Genomic DNA, 26965 nt, shown 5'->3' with positions numbered 1-26965 from the left:
TCGGCGTATCATATTCGTCAAATCTGTCATATCTGGTCTCTCCTTTGAATTGTTTTAACTTTTTCTAATCGAGCCTCTTAAAGGCAGACCATTCGTTATGGGTTTTTGTCCCCTTCACGACGCGTTGCGACGAACATAGAAATATTGGGCGTCCATCTGTGCGTTTGTCCGTCCGGTCTAGTAAGCGCTATAACGTTTTTATTTTTGCAAGATTTTTTATCAAACTAATATCTGAGGTTAATATAAACAACCTCATTGACAAGTCCTAAAAACCAATGCTGATCAACGATTTTTCAAAGATTTATACCCATTGTAAATTTCAATTACATGGAAAATTGCATTGTAGACACTCTAAAGCATATAGTTCCTGTCATATTTTTATCTAATTGATATCAAAGGGATATATCAGCAATTTCTCAGAGAAGTTCGAAAATCAGTGCAACAGAACTTTCCAAAAGTGTTATGCACTTTGGAAATATCAATAATATAGATAAAATGCATTTAAAGCCTAAAAGTTTTAAAGAATACATCAAACAAACAGTCATTGACCTTCTATACATTAAAAATGTGCAACACGTTGGGACACTGTAACTCTGTTCTATTTCAATTTACTCTTAAAGGCCGTACGGTGACCTTTAATTGCTAACATCCACTTGATTTAAACTCTGTTGGATAGTCGTCTTATTGGCAATCATACCGCACCTATGAATTGTATCAAAAAGACAATATGCAGCTTTTCTTTTGACATTGTCTGAACTGAGTCTCAATAAATAACATGTTTGTGAGCACTCATCCCTCAACTAACCCTTGTTGTGTAACATAAACAACATAAGAACAGATTGTAAAAAGCAGTTGTAAATTGTTGAACTCAATAGATCGATAGGAGACACGACAAAACAACTTACATACAAAAATATATATAACAAAGCTATTCATTTAAGCGCGGTCAGTAAGAAAAAAACATTGCCAACTTTTTCTATTGAAGATATAAGGATGATCCTATACAAAAAAGTCTTAAGGTAGTTTGTTTAAGTTTCGATTTGCAAAAATAATATTAACATAAATGACCACCATGTAACATGATTGAACAAAATGAGCAAAACATACAGACAGCTTATGATAATATATTTAAAACAGAAAACCAGATGATGCAAACATGGACGAGGGGTACTTTTGTTGATTTCCATCATTAATAAAAGTGGAATAATGAAATAATAATTCGCTTTTAGAAGCCAAATCAAAGAGATTTGCCAGCAAGAAACAGAGTTCTACATAGAACTCTTTGATAAATACATACAAACTGCTATTTCACATAATACCATCTCCAACATCTAAACAAAATCATCCACTTAAGATACTAGGATGACCCTATAATGATGTGTATAATTGTAATTTCTAAGTTTTGTTTTACCAAAATAAAAGGAATATAAATGACCACCATGTTGTAACATAAAAGAAACACATACAAAAGCTTATTTTAAACCATCTCAAACAGTAAAACCAGATGATCTACAAATGCACGAGGTTGTGCCTCTTCTAATTTTGAGTTTTGGTGCTTATCTTATAAAATTAAAGATGGATACTACAAACGGGGAACATAAAGTCATGTAGAACAATATTTGAAATAGCTTCTTCTTTGACACTGTCGCAAACATTTATCCAAATCTTAAATAAATAAACTAATCATAGATACCAGGATAAAATTTTGTATTTACGCCAGAGGCGCATTTCGTCTACAAAAGACTCATCAGTGACGCTCGAATCCAAAAAAGTTAAAAAGGCCAAATAAAGTACGAAGTTGAAGAGCATTGAGGACCAAAATTTCTAAAAGTTTTGCCAAATACAGCTAAGGTAATATATTCCTGAGGTAGAAAAGCCTTAGTATTTCAAAAATTCAAAAGTTTTGTAAACAGTTAATTTATAAATATGACCATATCAATGATAATTCATGTCAGCACAGAAGTGCTGACTACTATATATAAGGGTGATCAAATTATACTAATTTTGAGTATTTGGTGCCAATCTAATCAACAATTGTTGACACCAATGAAAACAGATTAAAACAGAACCCAATGAGAAGACATTTAAACCGAAGCATGCACACATGCTACTAGGGAGGGCAACACCATACTAAGTATACATTGTATTTATTAAGCCAGTAAATTCAATAAGACAAAAAGTACTTGTAAGTTCTGCTAAAAAATCAATGGTAGGAGTGATACCTCCATAACATATCTATTTGTATGATACGTTTGGCGCCAAATTTAGCAGGATAGTACCCGGACTCAAACCTAACTATTACTATCCACACTGATCTGTGTCCACACTTGTAAACATTTATCAAATAGAAAATACAAAAGCATTTATGAATATAGAGAGGAGTAACTCTTGATTTTCATTATTTTCTCACTGAAGAACTCCATCAATATAAGGGAAATGTTGTTCTATTTAAAAGAGCATTAGCTACGAAATATGAAAAAAAGAGAATAATTATGCTTTTGTTTGTTTCAATCATTAATATAGGGGAAATAATGAAATAATTATTCGCTTTTAGCAGCCAAATCAAAGAGTTTTTGCACTAAGAAACATAGTTCTACATTGGAATCTTTGATGAATACATACAAACTGCTATTTCTCAGAATACCATCTCCAAAAACTAAACAAAATCATCCGCGTCAGATACTAGGAGGATCCTATTAGGATATGTATGATTATTATAATTAAGTTTTGTTTTACCAAAATAAAATAAATAAAAATGACCACAATGTTGTAACATAAAAGAAACACATACAAAAGCTTATTTTAAAGCATCTCAAACAGTAAAACCAGATGATCTACAAATGCACGAGGTTGTGCCTCTTCTAATTTTGAGTTTTGGTGCTTATCTTATAAATTAAAGATGGATATATACTACTGGGGAACATGATATCATGTAGAACAGTATTTAAAATTCATACAAATAGATTCTTCTTTGAAACTGTCGCAAACAATTAACCAAATCTAAAATAAAAGATATAAGGGGGATCAAATTATACTAATTTTGAGTATTTGGTGCCAATCTAATCAACAATTGTTGACACCAATGAAAACAGATTAACATAAAACACAATGAGAAGACATTTGAACCGAAGCAACCATACATGCTACTATAGGGAGGTGGACACTATACTGAGTATACATTGTAGTTTAGCCAGTAAATTCAATAAGACAAAAAATACCTGTAAGTTCTTCTTAAAAAGCAAAGATAGGAGTGTTACCTCCATAATATATCTACATGTATTTATATGATAAGTTTGACTCAAAATTAAGAAAAAAAGTACCCGGACTCAAACCTAACTATTACTATCCACACTTGTAAACATTTATCAAATAGATAATACAAAAGCATTAATGTATATAGAGAAGAGTAACTCTTGAGTTTCAATATTTTCGCACTGAAGAACTCCATCAATATAAGGAAAATGTTGTTCTATTTAAAAGAGCAATAGCTACGAAACATGAAAAAATAAATAGAATATGATTTTGTTTGTTTCAATCATTAATAAAAGTGGAATAATGTAATAATAATTCGCTTTTAGAAGCCAAATCAAAGAAAGTTGGCACAAAGAAACAGAGTTCTACATAGAACCTTTTGGTAAATACATATACACTGCTATTTCTCAGAATATCATCTCCAACATCTAAACAAAATTATCCACTTAAGCTACTAGGATGATACTATAATGATATGTATAATTATAATTTGTAAGTTTTGTTTTACTAAAATTAAATAAATATAAACGACAACCATGTTGTAACATAAAAGAAAACATATTGGGAAAACATACAAAAGCTTATGATAAACCATCTCAAATAAAACAGTAAAACCAGATGATGTACAAATGCACGAGGATGCGCCTCTTCTAATTTTGAGTTTTGGTGCTTATCTTATAAAATCAAAGATGGACACCACTGGGGAACATAAATTCATGTAGAACAATATTTGAAATTCATACAAATAGCTTATTCTTTGAAACTGTCTCAAACATTTAACCAAATCTTAATTAAAAGATATAATGGTGATCAGATTATACTAATTTTGAGTATTTGGTGCAAATCTGAAATTCAAAATTGTTGTCACCAATGAAAACAGATTAACATAGAACCTAATGAGAAAGACATTCAAAGCCAAGCATGAACAACATGCTACTAGGGTGCTGAACACTATACTTAGTATACATTAGAGTTAAGCCAGTAAATTCAATAAAAAAAAATACCTGTAAGTTCTGCTAAAAAAGCAAAGATAGGAATAATACCTCCATAATATTACTATTTGTATGATACGTTTCACGAAAAATTCAGAATGAAAGTACCCGGACTCAAACTAAACTATTACTATCCACACTGATCTGTGTCCACACTTGTAAACATTAACATTTATGCATATAAAGAGGAGTAACCCTTGATTTTCAGTATTTTTCAACTGAATAACTCCATCAATATAATAAAAATACGTTCTTCTATTTAATAGACAAGCAATTGCATTTTGATATGCACCATGTTTATCATGATTAAGTGATTTAGTATAAACCTAAGAACTTTTTATCGTAAATATATATTTGTAATAAAATTTTGTCAAATGAAAAACAAAATGCTGATATATAGCTCAAAACGCAACTTTAATAGATTTTGAAGCTGTCGAAGAAATTTGTTTATATAAAGACATAACCTGAAATTGGAAGTCATGAATTTTCTTCAAATCTAATTAATTTTCGGCTATTTAAGTCTTCGAAGCAAAATTTACGCTTTTTGACATATCATTAATTTGCATACAATTGAAATGTATTCAGTGAAACTGTATTTGAAAAATATCTTAACAATTCCAGCTATCATTTGATACCAAGTTTGCTAAAAATATCTTTCATGTTTCAAAAATGTACTAACAAACAGAAACAACTTTGTGAGAAAAAAAAACCTACTGTTTTCAGGTAAGGTAGAAAACCGGGCATAATTACTGGTTCTACAACTATAGTTGTGAATATATAACAAATTTTCATTCTAATAAACAAGGAACACCTCTTAAAATCCTTACCAGTGTAGTATATAAAAAATTAGTCTCGATGCATTTATGATTTAAAACTACGAAAAAAATGCCTTCAGTTTCCCAAGACTTATACAAACACCTTCCATGCGTCACTTTAATAAACATAAAGAAAATTGAAGAGAATGACAAGATTATCCTCTACTGATACTTGGCCTATAGGCCTGACAATTACTTCATATACATTAAACTTTATATAAATAAATTCATAATATATCCCAGGATTGAAATTTTGTTCACAAGACACACGTTACCAAAGACTCATCTGTGACGCTCGGATAGTTTTCATAAAAGATGGAGGTACACAAAACGAAATGCATACCGTTAAATACGCTGCTTGCTTTTCTCTTAAGACAATTCTGTACATGCGAGGGATAAAGATTAATAAATCACTGTGTTTTACCTCATTTCAATTTCAAACATGCGAGGGATAAAGATTAATTAATTCACTGTGTTTTACCTCTTTTCAATTTCAAACATGCGAGGTATGCAGATTTTAGGATGTAACATTTATAAAATATTTAATTATACATCTGCAATAAACTTTTAATTACCAAAAAACAGATTTGATTTGTTTTTAACTTTTTAATAGTGGGCTCCCTTTCTTATGTATAAATTCAATTGAATATTCGCCTGCATTTTACAAACGTTTTATTTGTGGGTTCTTTTTTTAATGTATAAATTCAACTAAATATCCGCCCGTATTTATGTACAGTTGATTAATAGCAGTATCAAGTGCTTCAGTAGCTGCACAACTTGAATATTGCACATTGATTCAAAATAGTCACATAATAAGTTTTGTAAAGTACTATTGTTGCAATCCCACTAGTAAACCATTGTCCTATACTGTTAAAGTCTTTATAGCTTTAAGATTACCGATGTTTTTTTTACCCGGGCGTAGATGATGAAGGTTATTCCATAAACATGTATCTTGTACTCTGAAATCGGAAAATTGCGGTATACTAATATAACATTGAATTTTTTTAGCATACTTTTATGTGTCTTTAAATATTGACATTTTGAAAAATAACCCAGAGAAAACAATAAAATATAATCTTACCATAACACTTGGAGATATTTATAGAATCGACTCAATCTTGCTTCGTTTTAGATATGGAATTCCCCTTCTACAAAAATAAAATTGTTTGTTAAGACTTTTTCTCAGTAACAAGCAACTAATTCCATCAATTAAATACAACGAACTAATAAATGCGATTACTGAAAAGTACAAGTCAGATGTAGCAAAGGCCACGACAACGCGGACGTCGTTGACAACACTCCCTGACCGCAGCAGTCTTATATTGTTAACCAAGGATCTATCGGTAGTTATTTCGATCGTAAGTCTCGAGGGATTCCGAAAAAGAACTTCCGGTGATAACAAATCGGCATGATCAGCAACATTTGTTTTAAAAGTTGAAACATGAAGTAATGCTTTACATCTTAATTATCAAAATCCCCCTTGGTAGAAAAATACCATTTACCAGATTAAATATAGATAAAGAATGGAGTGCCAAATTTAAATAAAACTCAAATAGGGAGAACTGGAGTAGCCAAAATTATCAGCATCAGTAAAAAAAATATTTTTATTTATGGTTCATCAGGTTGGGGATTTTCTCCCAAATGTTGTATAATATCCCATTTGGAATATAAAACCCCAAATAGGATAAAATTTTACTGTGCAAAAAAAAAAGCATATGATTAGGTACATGTAACAGCACCCATTCGTCCTAAACATATTTGCCCTAGGTTTGTTTGCCCAAAGAGTCTGTTTGCCCTTGGTTTGTTTGCCAATAAAGTCTGTTTGCCCTTTTTCTTTTGCCCTACTTTTACAAAACATCTTAGATATTAAATGTTAAATGGTTTTCTAAACTTATTTATATGGTAAATATTTAAAAAATATATATATTTCCATAGTTGCCAACTGACATGATATTCGCGTGTAATACACGCTTTTTCAACGGTTTACACGCGAGGATTTTGTCACATGGCGTTTACACGCGTTTCGCCACTTTACACGCAATTACACGCTTTTTCGTTGTTTTGATTTTTTGGTCGTTGGTGATATCGCGATTCTCGGGTTTTTCATTATTAGACAAAAAATACAGAAAATTTCGAAGTAATTGTATCGTCGCCATTGTTTATTTTCTATATGGACGAACAGCAAAAGCCCTTAAGGTAAGTAGTTTGTGATTAGTTTTTACGATTTTATGACTTTCTTTCTTTCAAATTCACTTAGGGGAAATGTCGACAGAAATAGTTCGCTTTCAGGACCTGTACCGTCGTCTAAAGAGCCGATTGCTAAGCGAAAACGATGTGTACGTACCAAGATAAATTTCAAGATTTACAAATTATATTTGGGAGTTCAAGTTTAAATTATCGAGAGATGAGTAACGCATTGTGCACCCTATGTTGCAATCATAACAATACATGTGAGAGGAGAACTACAATGTAGCGATTTGATTAAGCATTTAACGTGCTTAATGATAATCAAATAATAATATACTTTTCTTTTTCAGTTTCAAATCTAGCCAAACAGATTCCCACAGGTCAAAGGGGATGGAAATATCACGGAACTGTTGGATCAGTTCTCATAGTACCAGCTGTCTTCTGATGAACTACCCAGTTTTGACCAGACAATAGCCTCAGAGACAATAGCAACATATATAGTTCGTTGGGAGCAATGGCAAAGATAATAGATGACATTTTAGATGGCAAAAAACGTTATGACACTCTTTCAAAGCTTATCAAGCTATTTAAGTTCAGCCAAATATCAATTTTGACTGTGAGAGAACATTTTCAATTATAAAAAAATCTACACTGAATTCTGATCAGAACTCGACAATGATATATTGTGTGCCTTGTTATCAAGTAAATGTAATCAAACTGGCAGTTGTTTTGAATATGTGCCTAAGCCTAGGGTGTTGCTTTAAAAGCAGCAAAACAGACCACTGTTGATTACAATAAAAGTTTACTCTAGAATATTGTTTTTATTATATATTAACAAATTTGTATAATCATGATAATGTGAAATTATGAACATTGTTCATATAAAAAAGTCCACATCTGCGTCACACGTTTTCACACGCTTTTTGACATGTCATGTCATGTCATGACATGATTTCTCATTGTCAGAGGTTGGCAAGTATGATATTTCTCAAAAGCCATGAAAAAAAAACATGGAAATTAATGGCTTGTTTTGGAGTTTTAATTGACTTCATTGTTACATATGGTTTTTTTTAGAATTACTTTTAATGACTGTTGATTGTAATTTATAATGTTGATCAGGTATGATTATGATGTCTCTGATCTCGCCATAAATTGTTTTATAAATTGTCTTTGATCATGTTGATGGATTTATAACGAAAATCAATTTTTTTTTTTTATTTATAACTAGTCGTCTTGATAGGAGTGAAAACAATAATGTACAAAGATTTCTACACATGAAAGGGACATTTTTTTCACAACTTGGCTTCTTTGATCTCAAATTTGATTTGTTTTACAAAAATGTAGAATTTAGAAATGTGTGACTGTGTCTTTTTAGTATTATGTTTTTTTTTTAAATATTTCAATTCAGTGCTCTTTAAAGGGGCATTAGCTGTCAGAATCATGTTCAACGATTTGACTTACAAAATGTAAATTCTCATATTTTCTTTATAACATACTAAAACCGGTATATCCTAATTATAAAAAGACTAAAATAAACAACTTACGATGCATGGATAATATGTATCAGCATTTCGTGAGTATTTTAGTCTAGACGCCATCTTATTAACCATCAAGGTGACCTCCGAAGACTGCAGACAGTCATCATAGTCATATAATCCGATAAAACATAAATATAGATATAAATAGATAGCGTACACATGCAATTGGATTTTTCTAGGTCTATTTGATTTCAATTTATATGTTAAAAATATGTTGATCATCATTTTTACCTGTATAAGAATGAGTTTTTGTGGATTGAATCAGTCAACCAAATGGTTCTTTCATTTTGTTGACATTCTTTTCCTTTTTATAGCTGAACATGCCTAGTTTATGCATAACCCATCTCTAGCTAAGGGGTTAAATTGAAGGTCACATGAATACAGATTCAATGAGGTGGAATTATTCACTTGCAAGTGAATAATAAATGAGTGATGTTTCTTAGCTTATTTTGACCAAATTGAACCAAACTGGCTGCTAAAGGCGAATTATTATTTCACTATTTCACTTTCATTAATTATTGAACAAACAAAAATCATATTTTAATTTTTTATGCCCCACCTAGGGGCATTATATTTTTTGGTCTGTGCATCCGATCGTTCGTCCATTCGTCTGTCCGTCCGTCTGTCTGGCTTCGGGTTAAAGTTTTTGGTCAAGGTAGTTTTTGATGAAGTTGAAGTCCAATCAACTTGAAACTTAGTACGCATGTTCCCTATGATATGATCTTTCTTACTTTAATGCAAAATTAGAGTTTTGACCCCAATTTCACGGTCCACTGAACATAGAAAATGATAGTGCGAGTGGGGCATCCGTGTACTATGGACACGTTCTTGTTTTATATCTTGTAGGTAATGCCCCTTTTCAATAATAGTGTTTGGACATACTTTATTCAAATAATTTTCATTATACGTCAAGACAACAAAATAAAATTTTAAAAAAGGGCGAACAAAGCCAGGGGAAATGGACCCAGGACGAACAGGTATTGGGACAAACAGATATTAGAGCTAACGTGTATCAGGGCAAACAGACCCTGATTCAAATGATTACATAAAAGCCACTTTTGGTTAGCAACTTTTCTGAATACCATATTGTTTATGAGTTTGATCCCTTGGAAGATGCTGATTTTCAGAGAGATCAATCTAGAAACTTATTCATTTTCTAGAAAAGTCAGTAACAAAAAGTTGCTACTATTGACCTTAACAAATGCACTTATTAATATTTCTGCATAATTAAAAAATTAAGATTTTTTGCACAGAAAAAAATAATGAAAATTTATATTTCATTTGAGCTGTAGTAACCCAAATGTGACCCATTTGGGAAATAATCCCTAGCCTGTTCATGTAGACCCTTTGGTTAAAATGGCTGTGTTTACACCACAAAATTTACTCTGTGTATGTATCATAAACCTGTGCCTTATTTTTTTATACGACCGCAAACAAATTTTTGTGGTCGTATATTGGTATGACGTTGGCGTCGTCGTCATCGTCCGGCATCGTCCGAAGACACATTGGTTTTCGCACTCTAACTTTAGTTTAAGTGAATGGATCTCTATGAAATTTTACCACAAGGTTCAATACCACAAAAGGAAGGTTGGGATTGATTTTGGGAGTTATGGTACCAAAAGTAAAGGAATTAGGGGCCAAATAGGGGCCAAAAATAAGCATTTTTGTAACTTCCAGACATAACTTGTGTGTTAGGTTATGGATCTCTCTGACATTGTACCACAAGGTTCCATATCACAAAAGGAATGCTGGGATTGATTTTTGGGGTAATTGCCTCAAAATTTTAGGAATTAGGGGCCAAAAAAGGGGCAAAAAACAAGCATTTTTCTAGTTTCATGACAATAACTTGTGTGTAAGTGTATAGATCTTTCTGAAATTGTACTACAAGGTTCCATATCACAAAGGGAAAGCTGGAATTGAGTTTGGGGGTAATTGCCGAAACGTTTAGGAATTGGGGGGCCAAAAAGGGGCCAAAAATAAGCATTTTTCTAGTTTCCAGACAATAACTTGTGTTCAAGTGTATGGATCTCTCTGAAATTGTACTGCAAGGTACCATACCACAAAGGGAAGGCTGGGATTGATGATGGGGTAATTGCCTCAATATTTTAGGAATTAGGGGCCAAAAAGGGGCAAAAAACAAGCATTTTTTCTAGTTTCAGGACAATAACTTGTGTGTAAGTGTATGAATCTTTCTGAAATTGTACTACAAGGTTCATTATCACAAAGGGAAAGCTGGTTTGAGTTTGGGGGTAATTGCCTTAAACGTTTACGAATTTGGGGCCAAAAAGGGGCCAAAAAACACATTTTTCTAGTTTCCAGACAATAACTTGTGTTCAAGTGTATGGATCTCTCTGAAATTGTACTGCAAGGTACCATACCACAAAGGGAAGGCTGGGATTGAGTTTGGGGGTGATGAATCATAAGGGGGTTCAAAAAATTTTGGGGGGGGGGGATTTCGCTTTTTTTTCTTTTTTTCCTTTTTTTTTTCTTTTAAAATTTTCCATTTTAAGTTGGTTATTTCTAATTTATATTTAAAAGCAAATAATAATGATATGGTAGGAGATACACACCAAACAGGATGTGTAAATTATTATATAATAAGTATTGTGCAATAGCAAGAAATTTTCAATTGCACAGTGTTGCACAATAGCAAGAAATCTTCAATTGCACAGTATTGCGCAATAGCAAGAATTTTTCTGAAATCTTCAATTGCACAGTATTGCGCAATAGCAAGAAATATCCAATAGCACAATATTGCGCAATAGCAAGAAATTGTCAATTGTACAGTATTGCGCAATAGCAAATGTATTTATAAAGGTTACTCGGGAACACGTGTATTTGTTTACTTTTAACACGTGTGTTTAAATCAAAACATGTTTATGTTTAATTTGATTGGACCATCAGTAAGTTATTACCGGTTTAAGTTATATCAATCATGATAACTTCATGCTAGAATTTTAGCGCTAAAATTATAATAAGATATCTAGAATTGTCATTCGAGGTTCGCCTATCCGACAGAAAGGTTCGTTTTTTCTTAAATCGCCACTTGGTAAAATGTCCGAATCTTCTCCACGTCTGGAATTGAATGAAGACATACTACTCGAAGGAGATAATAGTTTACCGCCACCTAATATTCATAAAGCAGCTGATAAGTCGTCTGATTTGGTAGATACTGTAGAGCTTTTTAAGACAATTTTAGACAGCAAGTTAGGTGAGTTGAAATCTGAACTCATACAAGAACAAGATTGCCTTAAGAGAAAAATTAAGGAGGACGTCACTCTAAAATTTAAGGGGGAAGGAAACAGAATTCAGTACACCTTTAACGAGGAATTATTAGACACTGTTAATAAACTTTCAAAATTCATCCCTAACTCCAATACTCAAGCCTATAGATTAGTTCTTGACATAACTGATAAGATCAAAAGCCGTAATAAGAAAATACGCATAGCTGATGCTTCCCCTGCTGGTTGGGGAACCGTTAGGGAATACGAATCCAATGCCGTGGCTTCAGATTCTGAAGATGAGAGAAAGATACGACAAGCTGAGACCAGAGCTATCCGTACCTCCAAGGAGAAGTCAAAATCTCGCCAGCAACCTTACCCAAAAAATCCGCCTCGTCAACAACCTGCGGAATCTTATGGTAACCCTGCTTACGCTCAGCATTATCAACGTAATCAGCAACAGCCCTTTCGTGGGAGCTTCGCAAGGCGTGAGCCTTGCTCAATCGACACGTGCCACTACTGCAAGCAACAAGGCCACTGGAGAAAAAACTGTCCTCTTCTCGCCAGTCTCAGGTCATCCAACAGCAACTCCACAACCTACCAGAAGTAGTAAAGTAGGGCCTGAACGTCACTCTCCAGTCATTGTGAATGATAAGTATTTAGACACTATTAATGACCAATTTTCTACATGTTTTGTTGATAACGATTATATAGAATCTTTTTTAGATCAAGTTCAATATTTTGAAAATTGTCAGTCATATGATAAATTTAAAGGGGTGAAAGGTAGATTAGCTTGTCATGTAAAGTATTGGGAAAATATAGGTGCTTGTCCTTTTGTGCTTGATACAATAAAAAATGGTTATGTTATTCCATTTATAGATACACCTTTTAAAATGTACCACAGAAATAATAGATCAGCACGGCAGAATACTGAATTTGTCACAAAGTCAATTGAAGATTTAGTTCAAATAGGTTGCGTAATTAAAGTGCCTTTTCAACCATATGTGGTAAATCCATTGAGTGTTGCTACTCAAAAGTCCGGTAAGAAACGACTTATTTTAGATATGAGTCAATTGAATAAACACATAAAGCGCGAAAAAATAAAATTTGAGGATTGGAAGTTAGCTATACAATATTTTGACAAAGATATGTATCTGTTTAAGTTTGATTTAAAATCTGGTTATTTTCACTTAGACATATGCTCACAGCAACAGACTTTCTTAGGTTTTCAGTGGGAAGGTCAATTTTATTGCTATACTGTTTTAGCTTTCGGAATTACTACCGGTCCGTACATTTTTACTAAATGTTTGAGGCCACTAGTAAAATTTTGGCGTGGAAACGGTATAAAAGTTGTTTTGTATTTAGATGATGGATTTGGCATGAGTCCAGATGAAAATACATGTAATGAGCAATCGTCCTTCGTAAAAAGGTCTTTGATTGATGCTGGTTTCCTTATTAACGAGGAGAAGTCTGTTTTTAAACCTGTTACCGAGTTAGAATGGTTGGGAATAGTTTGGAACTCGAAAGAATACAAATTATCTATTACTCAACGTCGAGTTGACGATTTGATTTTCTCATTGAATGTAATTTTGGCTAAATTTCCCTATGTTACAGCTAGATCTTTAGCTCAGGTTGTAGGTAGAATTATTTCTATGACTCCCGTAATCGGAAATGTGGCTAGAATTATGTCAAAGTTCTGTTACATGGAAATTGAAAGTAGAATTGGGTGGGATATTCCCATTACAGGGTACAAACCCGTCGAGGTTTTATCAGAGTTAAAGTTCTGGTTAGAAAATGTCACCATGATTAACTATCGTAATTTATGTCATTACAGTAAATCTTCTGTTGTCATATACTCAGATGCTAGTAATATTGCCGCTGGTGCATACACCGTTGAATTAGAAAATAAGATTTTCCATAAGATGTGGACATGTAGTGAAACGGTACAAAGCTCCACATGGAGAGAGCTGAAAGCTATAGAGTTGGCCCTTTTTTCTTTTAAGAATAGTTTCACAGGAAAAACTATAAAGTGGTTTACTGACAATCAAAATTGTGTCAAAATTGTTAATTCGGGAAGTATGAAAGAAAATCTTCATGTTATAGCAAAATCTATTTTTTCATTTTGCATTCAAAAAGGAATATCAATTGACATTCAATGGATTCCCAGAAAAGAAAATGAAAAGGCTGATTATATCAGCAAAATGGTTGATTTCGAGGACTGAGGAGTCACACATATATTTTTCAATTTTTTAAATGATATGTGGGGTCCTTATTCGATTGACAGGTTTGCAAGTGTCGAAAATAGAAAAGTTATGAGATTTAACTCCTTATTTTGGCAACCTGATTCTGAAGCAGTTGATGCATTTTCTCAAGTTTGGACCAATGAAAATAATTGGCTAGTTCCACCAATTAATCTTGTGATACGATCGATTAAACACATTATAGCTTGTAAAGCTCGAGGCACGTTAGTTGTGCCTAAGTGGATTTCTGCTGCATTCTGGCCTTTGATATTCGATAAACATCTGGTTTATCAAGATTACGTAAAAGATGTTATTGTGTTTAAAAATACTGATGGTATTTATAAGCAAGGTTCGAATAAGAATACGATATTCGGAATTGAACCGTTTGGTTCGCCAGTTTTGGCTGTTTTGCTAGATGCATCTTAGACATGGCCCTAATATATATAGATATATTTTAGCAGGCATGGTCTGTTTGTGACATGGCCCTAATATATATATAGATATATTGTAGCAGTCATGGTCTGTTTGTGACATGGCCCTAGTATATGTATATTGTAGCAGGCATGGGTATTATGTTGACATGGCCCTAGTATCGGTAATGATATTGTAGCAGGCTTGGTTTTTTATTTGACATGGCCCTAGTATCTATAATGATATTTTAGCAGGCATGGTAATTTGTTTTACAGTTTATGGCCCTAGTATCTATAAAGATATTGTAGCTGGCGTTGAAATATTTGAATATATATTATATTTTACTGTGTATAGAAATCTGAAATATGCTAATAATTCGTCCTCTGTATATGTATATAAAATGTTATTGCAATTTTACGTTTTTCAGATATTTTTTCAGTAGGACATTGGTCAGACTTTAATTCAAAAGTTGCCTCTAATAATGATCTCAGCAGTTTGTTCAAACAGTTACCAGAATTCCTTCTTTCGTCCAAGGCTGCGAGTACTCAGAAGAAATATAGATATGCCTTCAATTCATGGTGTAAGTGGACTAGTCAATATTCTTTTTCACCATTGCCAGCATCTCATTTACATATTTCTTTATATTTAATTCATTTGTCTGAAACTGCAAAATCGGTTTCAAAATTAAATGATGCTTTTTACGCCATAAAATGGGCACATAAATTAGCTGGCGTTGCTGATCCCAGTGAAAATAATCTAGTTGCATCTGTTCTTGAAGGGGCTCATAGAAAAATAGGTCATTCAGTTGTCAAAAAAGAACCTATCACACCGCATATTTTGAAAAATATTGTATGTAAATATGCTAATAATACTTGTAATTTAAAAGATGTAAGAATAGCATGTATGTGTTTATTAGCCTATGCTGGCTTTTTAAGATTCTCCGAGTTAGCTAACTTGAGAAGGTCTGATATACAGTTTTCCCCTACTTACCTTACACTTCATTTAGTCAAGAGTAAAACTGATGTATATAGGGAAGGGAAAGATGTTGTCATTTCAAAAACAGGGAATATTACATGCCCGGTAGATGTACTTCAGCGTTATCTAAAGTTAGCTAACATTCCTGAAGAATCGAATGATTTTATTTTTAGATCTATTTGTTATTGTAAATCTTTGAATATATACAAACTTAGAAAGAGTAGTCATATTTCTTACACCAGAGCCAGAGAGTTATTGTTATCTGCACTTGACAGTTTAGGTCTTGATAAAAAACAGTTTGGCTTACATAGTTTGAGGTCAGGAGGAGCTACTGCCGCGGCAGAAGCTGGAATAGATGACCGGTTGTTTAAGAAACACGGGAGATGGAAAAGTGATAAAGCCAAAGATGGTTATGTTAAAGAGAGTATACTCAACAGATTGTCAGTATCTAAGAATTTAGGATTGTAATTTATATTGTTTGTCCCCCCTTTTTCTTTATGTCCCTTTCTTTATCAATCGAAGCTTTCTGTGCTGTCGGGGCGAGCTGATAACCAAAAACTGTGTTGAGTTTTTACTTTGTAAATGCTTTATGTTCGTTTGAAGTATTGAATAAGAACATAAATGTATTTATAAAGGTTACTCGGGAACACGTGTATTTGTTTACTTTTAACACGTGTGTTTAAATCAAAACATGTTTATGTTTAATTTGATTGGACCATCAGTAAGTTATTACCGGTTTAAGTTATATCAATCATGATAACTTCATGCTAGAATTTTAGCGCTAAAATTATAATAAGATATCTAGAATTGTCATTCGAGGTTCGCCTATCCGACAGAAAGGTTCGTTTTCCCACCCACCCACCCCTTTTATTAAGACTTCATAGGAATGTGAATCAGTATGTTATGTAGAAAATAGTTGATAAAATACATGTATGTAAATCGAAATGATTTTTTCTTCAACTTATAGAACATTTTTCTATTGTAGATTGTGTTTATATGTGATGGCAGCGGTCGATGACAGCAAATTGGACATTTGTTTATTGTTTATAATAAAAATAAGCTTTCTGTGCTGTCGGGGCGAGCTGATAACCAAAAACTGTGTTGAGTTTTTACTTTGTAAATGCTTTATGTTCGTTTGAAGTATTGAATAAGAACATAAGAAATATTTAATTGCACAGTATTGTGCAAAAGAAGATACTTCGTATAAATTGCTTATTTCTTGACCAATTTCAATGGGGTTTTATTCTTGAATTCTTGGGGTTCTAAAATATGCTGAATCTAACCGTGTATTTAGTTCTTGGATTTTGGGCCCCGTTTTTAAATTGGTCCACATTGAGGTCCAAATGGTCCAAAATTAAACTTTGTTTGATTTCATCAAAAATTGAATTATTAGGGTTCTTTGATATGCCGAATCTAACCATGTATTTAGATTCTTAATTTTTGGTTCCGTTTTCAAATTGGTCTACATTAAGGTCCAAAGGGTCCAAAATTAAACTTAGTTTGATTTTAACAAAAATTGAGTTCTTAGGGTTCTTTGATATGCTGAATCTAAACATGTATTTAGATTTTTGATTATGGGCCCAGTTTTCAAGTTGGTCCAAATCGGGGGTCCAAAATTAAACTTTGTTTGATTTCAACAAAAATTGAATATATGGGGTTCTTTGATATGCTGAATCTAACCATGTATTTAGATTTTTGATTTTTGGGCCCCGTTATCAACTCTGTCCACATTGAGGTCAAAAGGGTCCAAAATTAAACTTTGTTTGATTTCATCAAAAATTTAATTCTTGGGGTTCTTTGATATGCTGAATCTAACCATGTATTTAGATTTTGGATATTGGACCATAATAGGTGAATGTCCAATTTAAAATTTTTAAGTTCTTAGACCACATTCATTCTGTGTCAGAAACCTATGCTGTGTCAAATATTTAATCACAATCCAAATGCAAAGCTGTATCAAGCTTGAATGTTGTGTCCATACTTGCCCCAACTGTTCAGGGTTCGACCTCTGCGGTCGTATCAAGCTGCGCCCTGCGGAGCATTTTATTTCTAGATGCACAGGTTTGTCTGCACTTAGAGTAAATTTTGTGGTGTAAACCCTGCCATTTTAGCCATAGGGTCCACATGAACCGGAAGTCCCGAAAGTCAAGTCAAAGATGAATATTCATAGAACAACAAATAAAAGCTCAAGAAGAGATGACAGATGATTTGAATATACAATTTGTTTTCCCAATTTCAGAAAAAAAAATTAGAAGTACTGTCATGATTGTGAGCAGTGCTTGAACATTGATACCTCTACTCCTTATACCAACTTGACAACATGTTTTGTTATTGTTAATCAACTCAGTCCCTTATATTATTTTACTTTTTTTTTTGCTTTTTGCCATCACTTGGCATCCGTCGTCGTCGTCGTCTTCTGTCGTCATAAACTATTTCAAAAATCTTCTCCTCTGAAACTACTGGACCAAATACCTTCAAACTTTTACTAAATGTTCCTTAGGTTATCTAGTTTATAAATTGTATCCGAAGTTTTGATCCATCGACAAACATGGCCGCCATGGCTAAAAATAGAACATAGGGGTCAAATGCAGTTTTTGGCTTATATCTCAAAAACTAAAGCTTTTAAAGCAAATGTGACATAGGGTAAAATTGTTCAGTTGGTCAAGATCTATCAGGTCTGAAATTTTCAGACGAATCAAACAACCCATTGTTGGGTTGCTGCCACCGAATTGGTAGTTTTAACAAAATTTTGCAGTTTTTTGTTATTATTTTGAATATTATTATAGATATATATAAACTGTAAGCAGCAATAATGTTCAGCAAAGTAAGATCTACAAAAAAGTTATATGACCTTAATTGTCAATTGACCCCTTAAGGAGTTATTGCCCTTTAAAGACAATTTTACACAATTTGTTCATCAAGTTTGCTAACATTTAAAAATCTTCTCCTCTGAAACTACTGGGCCAATTACCTTCAAACTTTAACTAAATGTTCCTTAGGGTATCTTGTTTATAAATTGTATCCGAAAGTTGTATCCATTGACAAACATGGCCGCCATGGCTAAAAATAGAACATAAGGGTCAAATGCAGTTTATGGCTTATATCTCAAAAACTAAATCTTTTAGAGCAAATGTGACATGGGATAAAATTGTTTAATTGGTCAAGATCTATCGGCCCTCAAAATATCAGACGAATCGAACAACCCATTCTTGGGTTGCTGCCAAGGAATTGGTAGTTTTAACAAAATTTTGCAGTTTTTATACGACCGCAAAAAAATTTTTGTGGTCGTATATTGGTATGACGTTGGCGTCGTCGTCGTCGTCGTCCGAAGACACATTGGTTTTCGCACTCTAACTTTAGTTTAAGTGACTGGATCTCTATGAAATTTTACCACAAGGTTCAATACCACAAAAGGAAGGTTGGGATTGATTTTGGGGGTTATGGTACTAACAGTAAAGGAATTAGGGGCCAAAAATAAGCATTTTTGTAACTTCCAGACATAACTTGTGTGTTAGTGTATGGATCTCTCTGACATTGTACCACAAGGTTCCATATCACAAAAGGAATGCTGGGATTGATTTTGGGGGTAATTGCCTCAAGATTTTAGGAATTAGGGGCCAAAAAAGGGGCAAAAAACAAGCATTTTTCTAGTTTCATGACAATAACTTGTGTGTAAGTGTATGGATCTTTCTGAAATTGTACTACAAGGTTCCATATCACAAAGGGAAAGCTGGAATTGAGTTTGGGGGTAATTGCCAAAATGTTTAGGAATTGGGGGCTAAAAAGGGGCCAAAAATAAGCATTTTTCTAGTTTCCAGACAATAACTTGTGTTCAAGTGTATGGATCTCTCTGAAATTGTACTGCAAGGTACCATACCACAAAGGGAAGGCTGGGATTGATGATGGGGGTAATTGCCTCAATATTTTAGGAATTAGGGGCAAAAAAGGGGCAAAAAACAAGCATTTTTCTAGTTTCAGGACAATTAATTGTGTGTAAGTGTATGGATCTTTCTGAAATTGTACTACAAGGTTCCATATCACAAAGGGAAAGCTGGGTTTGAGTTTTGGGGTAATTGCCCTAAACGTTTAGGAATTTGGGGCCAAAAAGGGGCCAAAAAACACATTTTTCTAGTTTCCAGACAATAACTTGTGTTCAAGTGTATGGATCTCTCTGAAATTGGACTTGCAAGGTACCATACCACAAAGGGAAGGCTGGGATTGAGTTTGGGGGTGATGAATCATAAGGGGGTTCAAAAAATTGTGGGGGGGGGGGGGGTTTCCTTTTTTTTCTTTTTTTCCTTTTTTTTTTCTTTTAAAATTTTCCATTTTAAGTTGGTTATTTCTGATTTATATTTAAAAGCAAATAATAATGATATGGTAGGAGATACAAACCAAACAGGATGTGTAAATTATTATATAATAAGTATTGTGCAATAGCAAGAAATTTTCAATTGCACAGTATTGCACAATAGCAAGAAATCTTCAATTGCACAGTATTGCGCAATAGCAAGAAATCTTCAATTGCACAGTATTGCGCAATAGCAAGAAATATCCAATAGCACAATATTGCGCAATAGCCAGAAATTGTCAATTGTACAGTATTGCGCAATAGCAAGAAATATTGAATTGCACAGTATTGTGCAAAAGAACATACTTTGTATAAATTGCTTATTTCTTGACCAATTTCAATGGGGTTTTATTCTTGAATTCTTGGGTTCTTTAATATGCTGAATCTAACCGTGTATTTAGTTTTTGGATTTTGGGCCCCGTTTTTAAATTGGTCCACATTGAGGTCCAAAGGGTCCAAAATTAAACTTTGTTTGATTTCATCAAAAATTGAATTATTGGGGTTCTTTGATATGCCGAATCTAACCGTGTATTTAGATTCTTAATTTTTAGTTCCGTTTTCAAATTGGTCTACATTAAGGTCCAAAGGGTCCAAAATTAAACTTAGTTTGATTTTAACAAAAAATGAGTTCTTAGGGTTCTTTGATATGCTGAATCTAAACATGTATTTAGATTTTTGATTATGGGCCCAGTTTTCAAGTTGGTCCAAATCGGGGTCCAAAATTAAACTTTGTTTGATTTCAACAAAAATTGAATATATGGGGTTCTTTGATATGCTGAATCTAACCATGTATTTAGATTTTTGATTTTTGGGCCCCGTTATCAACTTTGTCCACATTGAGGTCAAAAGGGTCCAAAATTAAACTTTGTTTGATTTCATCAAAAATTGAATTCTTGGGGTTCTTTGATATGCTGAATCTAACCATGTATTTAGATTTTGGATATTGGACCATAATAGGTGAATGTCCAATTTAAAATTTTTAAGTTCTTAGACCACATTCATTCTGTGTTAGAAACCTATGCTGTGTCAAATATTTAATCACAATCCAAATGCAAAGCTGTATCAAGCTTGAATGTTGTGTCCATACTTGCCCCAACTGTTCAGGGTTCGACCTCTGCGGTCGTATCAAGCTGCGCCCTGCGGAGCATTTTATTTGTTATTATTTTGAATATTATTATAGATATATATAAACTGTAAGCAGCAATAATGTTCAGCAAAGTAAGATCTACAAAAAAGTTAATATGACCAAAATTGTCAATTGACCCCTTAAGGAGTTATTTCCCTTTAAAGACAATTTTACACAATTTGTTCATCAAGTTTGCTTACATTTAAAAATCTTTCTCTCTGAAACTATTGTGCCTAATACTTCTTAACTTTAACTAAATGTTCCTTAGGGTATCTTGTTTATAAATTGTATCCGAAGTTTGTATCCATGGACAAACATGGCCGCCATGGCTAAAAATAGAACATAAGGGTCAAATGCAGTTTTTGGCTTATATCTCAAAAACTAAATCTTTTAGAGCAAATGTGACATGTGTTCAGTTGGTCAAGATCTATCAGGTCTGAAATTTTCAGACGAATCAAACAACCCATTGTTGGGTTGCTGCCACCGAATTGGTAGTTTTAACAAAATTTTGCAGTTTTTTGCCATTATTTTGAATATTATTATAGATATATATAAACTGTAAGCAGCAATAATGTTCAGCAAAGTAAGATCTACAAAAAAGTTAATATGACCAAAATTGTCAATTGACCCCTTAAGGAGTTATTGTCCTTCAAAGACAATTTTACACAATTTGTTCATCAAGTTTACTAACATTTAAAAATCTTCTCCTCTGAAATACAGGTGAGCGATTCAGGCTCTTGAGAGCCTCTTGTTTTCCTTTTTTTAAGGGATAGGGAGTACAGTATACTTTTATGTAAAACTAAAAATTTCAGAGATTAAGGGAAAACTGACAATCCTAGTCATTTAAGATAGGTGTGTTCGACTCCAATCTTAATTGACAAGGATTGTCAGTTTTCCTTGTGAAGATCAGTGGTTCTCTCTGGTCATTCCAGCTTCCTACACCAATGAAAACTGGCAGCCACTAAATAGCCAACAGTGCTGAAAGTGGTTTTAAACACCTATCAATCAATCAGAGATTAATGAAATAGGTACTGTTTGTACATCGTTAAAAAATCACATGTAATGAAGCAGACAGAATAAACAATGAAAATTCATAAATGATTTTGTTGTTTGAAATTTTATAAATACTCTATAAAATTTAATTGGTTTATAGGACAATAACGATACTATTGTGATTGTTCTTTTTTAGATACTTTTAAAGAACTTAAATCAATTAAAAAAATATCCTGTTGGTTGTTTTTACCATTCTTAGGAAGTTTTTGATGTTTTATATTTCAAAAACTTAAATAAAACAATGAAGCCATTTCCCAATGCAAGCTGTTGTTTAATCCACTGGGACTAGGTGAGCTTTAATCATTGTAATTTAAATATTTTATTTCGCATTTCCTGTCTACTTGTATAAATGAATAACGTTGGCACCAATATTTGTATGTTTACTAGCAATGTGCAGTACACTATCCATGTCTGTAATGTTTAGTATACTGAACAATCCTACATACTGACATGGATAGTATACTGCACATTGCTAGTAAACTGGACCCTATGTTATAAAACTAAAACAACTGGACAGTGCAGCTACATTGTACCAATAGACCATTAACAAATGATAAACAAGGAAATTAAAAAAACAGCGCAGAATGTTGGGAAAGTTGAGAATCCCACAAGATCTTGGTTCATTCACATACTGGTAACATCAACAGTGCATAAGATTCCAAAAATCTCAAAAAAGTTGTGGTCTAAAGGTTTTGATTTCCAAAATTTTGCAAAGGACCAACACAATTTTCTTTTATTTTGCAATTGAAATGATAGTGAGTACCAGCTGATTTTCTTCAAGGACCACCTGGGAAAAAATAGTTTGAGAAATTTGTCATCATGCAAAAGCAACTTAGTAGTTACATGTAGAAATGCAAACATCTTTTTCAGCAAAGATTGACTAAAAACAGTTATTGAGAAAAACATACTTTAGTACACATTATTAAAAATTGTTTTATTTTTGTTTTCAAAGGATAAATGTAGACGGCTTGCTTGTACTCTTCCCTTATGACTACATCTATCCAGAGCAGTATATGTACATGGTAGAGCTGAAAAGAACACTAGATGCAAAGGTATTTATTACTTTTGCCTAATCAGTCTAGATCTTGACTAATTGATATGTAATTGTGGAACATTCTGGATATTTAAGAAAAATGAAATTGTTTTTCCTTCACCATTTGTTTGTGATTTACCTATATACTATGGATTCATTATTTTTCGTGGGATATTGATTTTTCGTGGGATACCGATTTTTCATGGATTTCGTGAGTATAGGTAAACTATGAATTCAAATGTTAATTGAAGTACACATTTTGATGAATTGTTTACAGACTTTGGCAAATCAACCAAATGAAATATCCACGAAATATATAGGTTTACATCAATCCACGAAAATTGGTATCCATGAGAAATAAATGAATCCACAGTAAAGATTTTAATCAGATTGTAAGTATATTGGCTACTCTTGTTTTTGACTTTTTGTCAGATATTCGAAATCCTCTAGTTGTAGTGCAATAAAACTCTCTTCATAGCAACTTGCTGCACAGAAAGTAAAACTTTTAGATAAAGGAACATTTCATTAGATTTGTTTTGCATTGAGAGCCCCACAAATAATGAATTGGTCAATCTTGTTTTTGTAATTCTCATGGTGATTCCTATTATATTTATCATGAAAAGAAGGAAAATCTTTCACAATATGTATAATTTTTTTTTTTTTGGTAAATGTTGTATTTGTCATTCACTATTGACAGGGACACTGTGCATTGGAGATGCCCTCAGGTACAGGGAAGACAGTATCCCTTCTATCTCTAATTGTTGCTTATATGCAGGTAATCATAGTATTAATAGAATTCAGACTTTTACAGAAGTACATATAAATTAAAACATATGACATTAATTTCAGTTAACCGGACACACCATGGTTTTGAATCATTTTCATCGATCATACATGTATAGGCTTGAGATCAAAGATTTGATCATCTAAGTGTAACTTTGCTTAAGGGCATACGATACAGTTTCGATCCGACAATGATTTTTTTACGAAAATTTGCATACAAGCTATTTTTCACCTGAGCAATTCAAATATGTAATAAAAAATATACCTTCATGTGCTACTTTAAGAGATAAAAGGGGGTCAAAATTTTAGACATTTACTGAAAATTTCGTTTTTTTGGACATTCTTTTATTTCAACAGATAAACACAAGCGGATTTTTGTAAAAACATTATGAAAATCTTCTTTACATATATATGCTCTTAATACATACAACAATTCTTTGGAAATAATTATTTTTAACAAAGTTTATAATAAAAATAGGATTTTAGGGAAAAAACAGCAATTTTTGCGGTATATTTATAAAATTTAGAAAAAAATCATCGTTGACATTTTCATTAAAATTGGTACGAATCATCTTAAGGGATGTGCACCTTATTATACGACCGCAAAAAAAATTTTGTGGTCGTATATTGGTATGACGTTGGCGTCGTCGTCGTCCGGCATCATCGTCGTCATCGTCCGAAGACACATTGGTTTTCGCACTCTAACTTTAGTTTAAGTGAATGGATCTCTATGAAATTTTACCACAAGGTTCAATACCACAAAAGGAAGGTTGGGATTGATTTTGGGGATTATGGTACCAACAGTTAAGGAATTAGGGGCCAAAAAGGGGCCAAAAATAAGCATTTTTGGAACTTCCAGACATAACTTGTGTGTTAGTGTATGGATCTCTCTGACATTGTACCAAAAGGTTCCATATCACAAAGGGAATGCTGGGATTAACTTTAGGGGTAATTGCATCAAAATTTTAGGAATTAGGGGCCAAAAAGGGGCAAAAAACAAGCAGTTTTCTAGTTTCATGACAATAACTTGTGTGTAAGTGTATGGATCTTTCTGAAATTGTACTACAAGGTTCCATATCACAAAGGGAAAGCTGGAATTCAGTTTGGGGGTAATTGCCCAAAACGTTTAGGAATAGGGGGCCAAAAGGGGGCCAAAAATAAGCATTTTTCTACTTTCAAGACAATAACTTGTGTTCAAGTGTATGGATCTCTCTGAAATTGTACTGCAAGGTACCATACCACAAAGGGAAGGCTGGGATTGATTTTGGGGGTAATTGCCCCAAATTATTTTTAGGAATTAGGGGCCAAAAAGGGGCAAAAAAACAAGCATTTTTCTAGTTTCAGGACAATAACTTGTGTGTAAGTGTATGGATCTTTATGAAATTGTACAACAAGGTTCCATATCACAAAGGGAAAGCTGGGTTTGAGTTTTGGGGTAATTGCCCTAAACGTTTAGGAATTTGGGGCCAAAAAGGGGCAAAAAAACAAGCATTTTTCTAGTTTCCAGACAATAACTTGTGTTCAAGCGTACGGATCTCTCTGAAATTGTACTGCAAGGCACCATACATTGTAACACAAAGGGAAGGCTGGAATTGAGTTTGGGGGTGATGAATCATAAGGGGGTTCAAAAAATTTGAGGGGGGATTTTTTTTCCCCTTTTTTTTTCTTTAAAATTTTCCATTTTAAATTGGTTATTTCTGATTTATATATAAAAGCAAATAATAATGATATGGTTTGAATAGGTAAATTAAAATTTTTTAAGTTCTTAGACCACATTCATTCTGTGTCAGAAACCTATGCTGTGTCAAATATTTAATCACAATCCAAATTCAGTGCTGTATCAAGCTTGAATGTTGTGTCCATACTTGCCCCAACTGTTCAGGGTTCGACCTCTGCGGTCGTATCAAGCTGCGCCCAGCGGAGCATTTTATTTTCTTAATGATTTCTGAATGTATCAACAGAAAATTTAAGAAATTCATGTTAAAATTAATTTCACTGAAAAAAAGCTGAAATGTTGAAATGGAAATTAAGTACATGTACTAATAATTTCTAAATTTACAGTAATCCCAGGAAATAAAATTTTGCATGCAAAATTGTTAAAAATTACTGGTAAACAAAATATGAATTATGTGCTTTGATTATGACTTTTGCTATTGTGTGTTATAGGTCAACCTTTTAGAAGTAACAAAGTTGATATATTATTCTAGAACAGTATCTGAGTTATTTGATTGTGACTTTTGCTATTTTATGTTATAGGCCAACCCTTTAGAAGTAACAAAGTTGATATATTGTTCTAGAACAGTATCTGAGTTAGAGAAGGTAAGTTTGAAGTTTATCTTGCATTTTAATGATACAAATGATTTCATTTAACAGACTTAACTGCCATGTGATAGGATGTGTTACCATGAGGGTGAGAGGTTGTGAGGTTTATCCATTGATCAAATCTTATTACTTTGCACTTACTTTCTTTAAGGCCGAGCATGCAGCATTTTGGAGTGAGTACAAAGACTGGTGGTGACTGCCTCATTTGTCTTGTGGTAGAGTGCTAGCTAGCCTTAAGTGACATATGTCCTCTCTTGGCAAAGCATCAGTAAGCACAATGACTAGACAGCTAAAAGTGGCATTCTTTTGTTACACTAAGGGAATGAATATTAGGTTTTTCTATGCAACCACAGTGGAGGGGTAATTGAATTTTACTCTTGTCCTTCTGAATGTCCGTCCATACGTCCTGAAATTGGTTTCTGTTCTCAAACTTTAGTTTACCTCAGGCAAATGTTATACACAATGCTTATTACCACAAAACACTGATCAAGTTTGAATTTGGGTGGCGTCACTTTTACCTTTCTAGAGTTATGCCACTTTAGAAATGGAAAACATGCTGAATTTTTCATTTTAGGTTCTCTAACTTAAGTTTGCTTCAACCAAATTTTATGAATCATATACACAATGTTTATTACCATAAAACACAGATCAACTTTGAGTTTTGGTGGT

At 33.1% G+C, this 26965-nt stretch overlaps 2 protein-coding genes across 3 annotated transcripts in view; both read left to right on the top strand.

Annotated features, from left to right (window-relative positions):
• The first annotated feature begins 6306 nt into the window (after positions 1-6306).
• The window catches only part of LOC127699110 (general transcription and DNA repair factor IIH helicase subunit XPD-like), a 77734-nt gene continuing 57075 nt past the window's right edge, over positions 6307-26965 (top strand). Inside the window, exons 1-4 of one of the 2 annotated variants that reach the window (XM_052202851.1) lie at positions 6307-6402; positions 23111-23210; positions 23889-23966; positions 26231-26293. In XM_052202851.1, the coding sequence (XP_052058811.1) occupies positions 23172-23210; positions 23889-23966; positions 26231-26293 (180 nt within the window). In that variant the 5' untranslated portion in view covers positions 6307-6402; positions 23111-23171. Of the gene's footprint in view, positions 6403-6434; positions 6506-23110; positions 23211-23888; positions 23967-26230; positions 26294-26965 lie in introns of those variants that run through there. The other variant, XM_052202850.1, reaches the window with a different exon arrangement.
• LOC127699129 (integrase/recombinase xerD homolog) lies at positions 12157-16607 on the top strand. The gene is made up of 2 exons (XM_052202872.1): positions 12157-12656; positions 15075-16607. The coding sequence occupies exons 1-2, from the start codon at positions 12236-12238 to the stop codon at positions 16097-16099; spliced, it is 1446 nt and encodes a 481-aa protein (XP_052058832.1). The 5' UTR covers positions 12157-12235; the 3' UTR covers positions 16100-16607.

Source organism: Mytilus californianus, unplaced genomic scaffold (genome assembly GCF_021869535.1).
Source record: "Mytilus californianus isolate M0D057914Y unplaced genomic scaffold, xbMytCali1.0.p SCAF_4, whole genome shotgun sequence".
Taxonomy (NCBI): domain Eukaryota; kingdom Metazoa; phylum Mollusca; class Bivalvia; order Mytilida; family Mytilidae; genus Mytilus; species Mytilus californianus.
The sequence above is the reverse complement of the archived record's forward strand: the minus strand, read 5'-3'. Positions and strand labels throughout refer to the sequence as shown.

Excerpts from the sequence above, each read along its gene's own strand:
- LOC127699129 (XM_052202872.1), top strand. The coding sequence starts at position 12,236 with ATGCTTCCCCTGCTGGTTGGGGAACCGTTAGGGAATACGAATCCAATG. Across the intron at positions 12,657-15,074 it reads CTCTCCAGTCATTGTGAATG|GTTTTTCAGATATTTTTTCA; the intron begins ATAAGTATTTAG and ends TTGCAATTTTAC.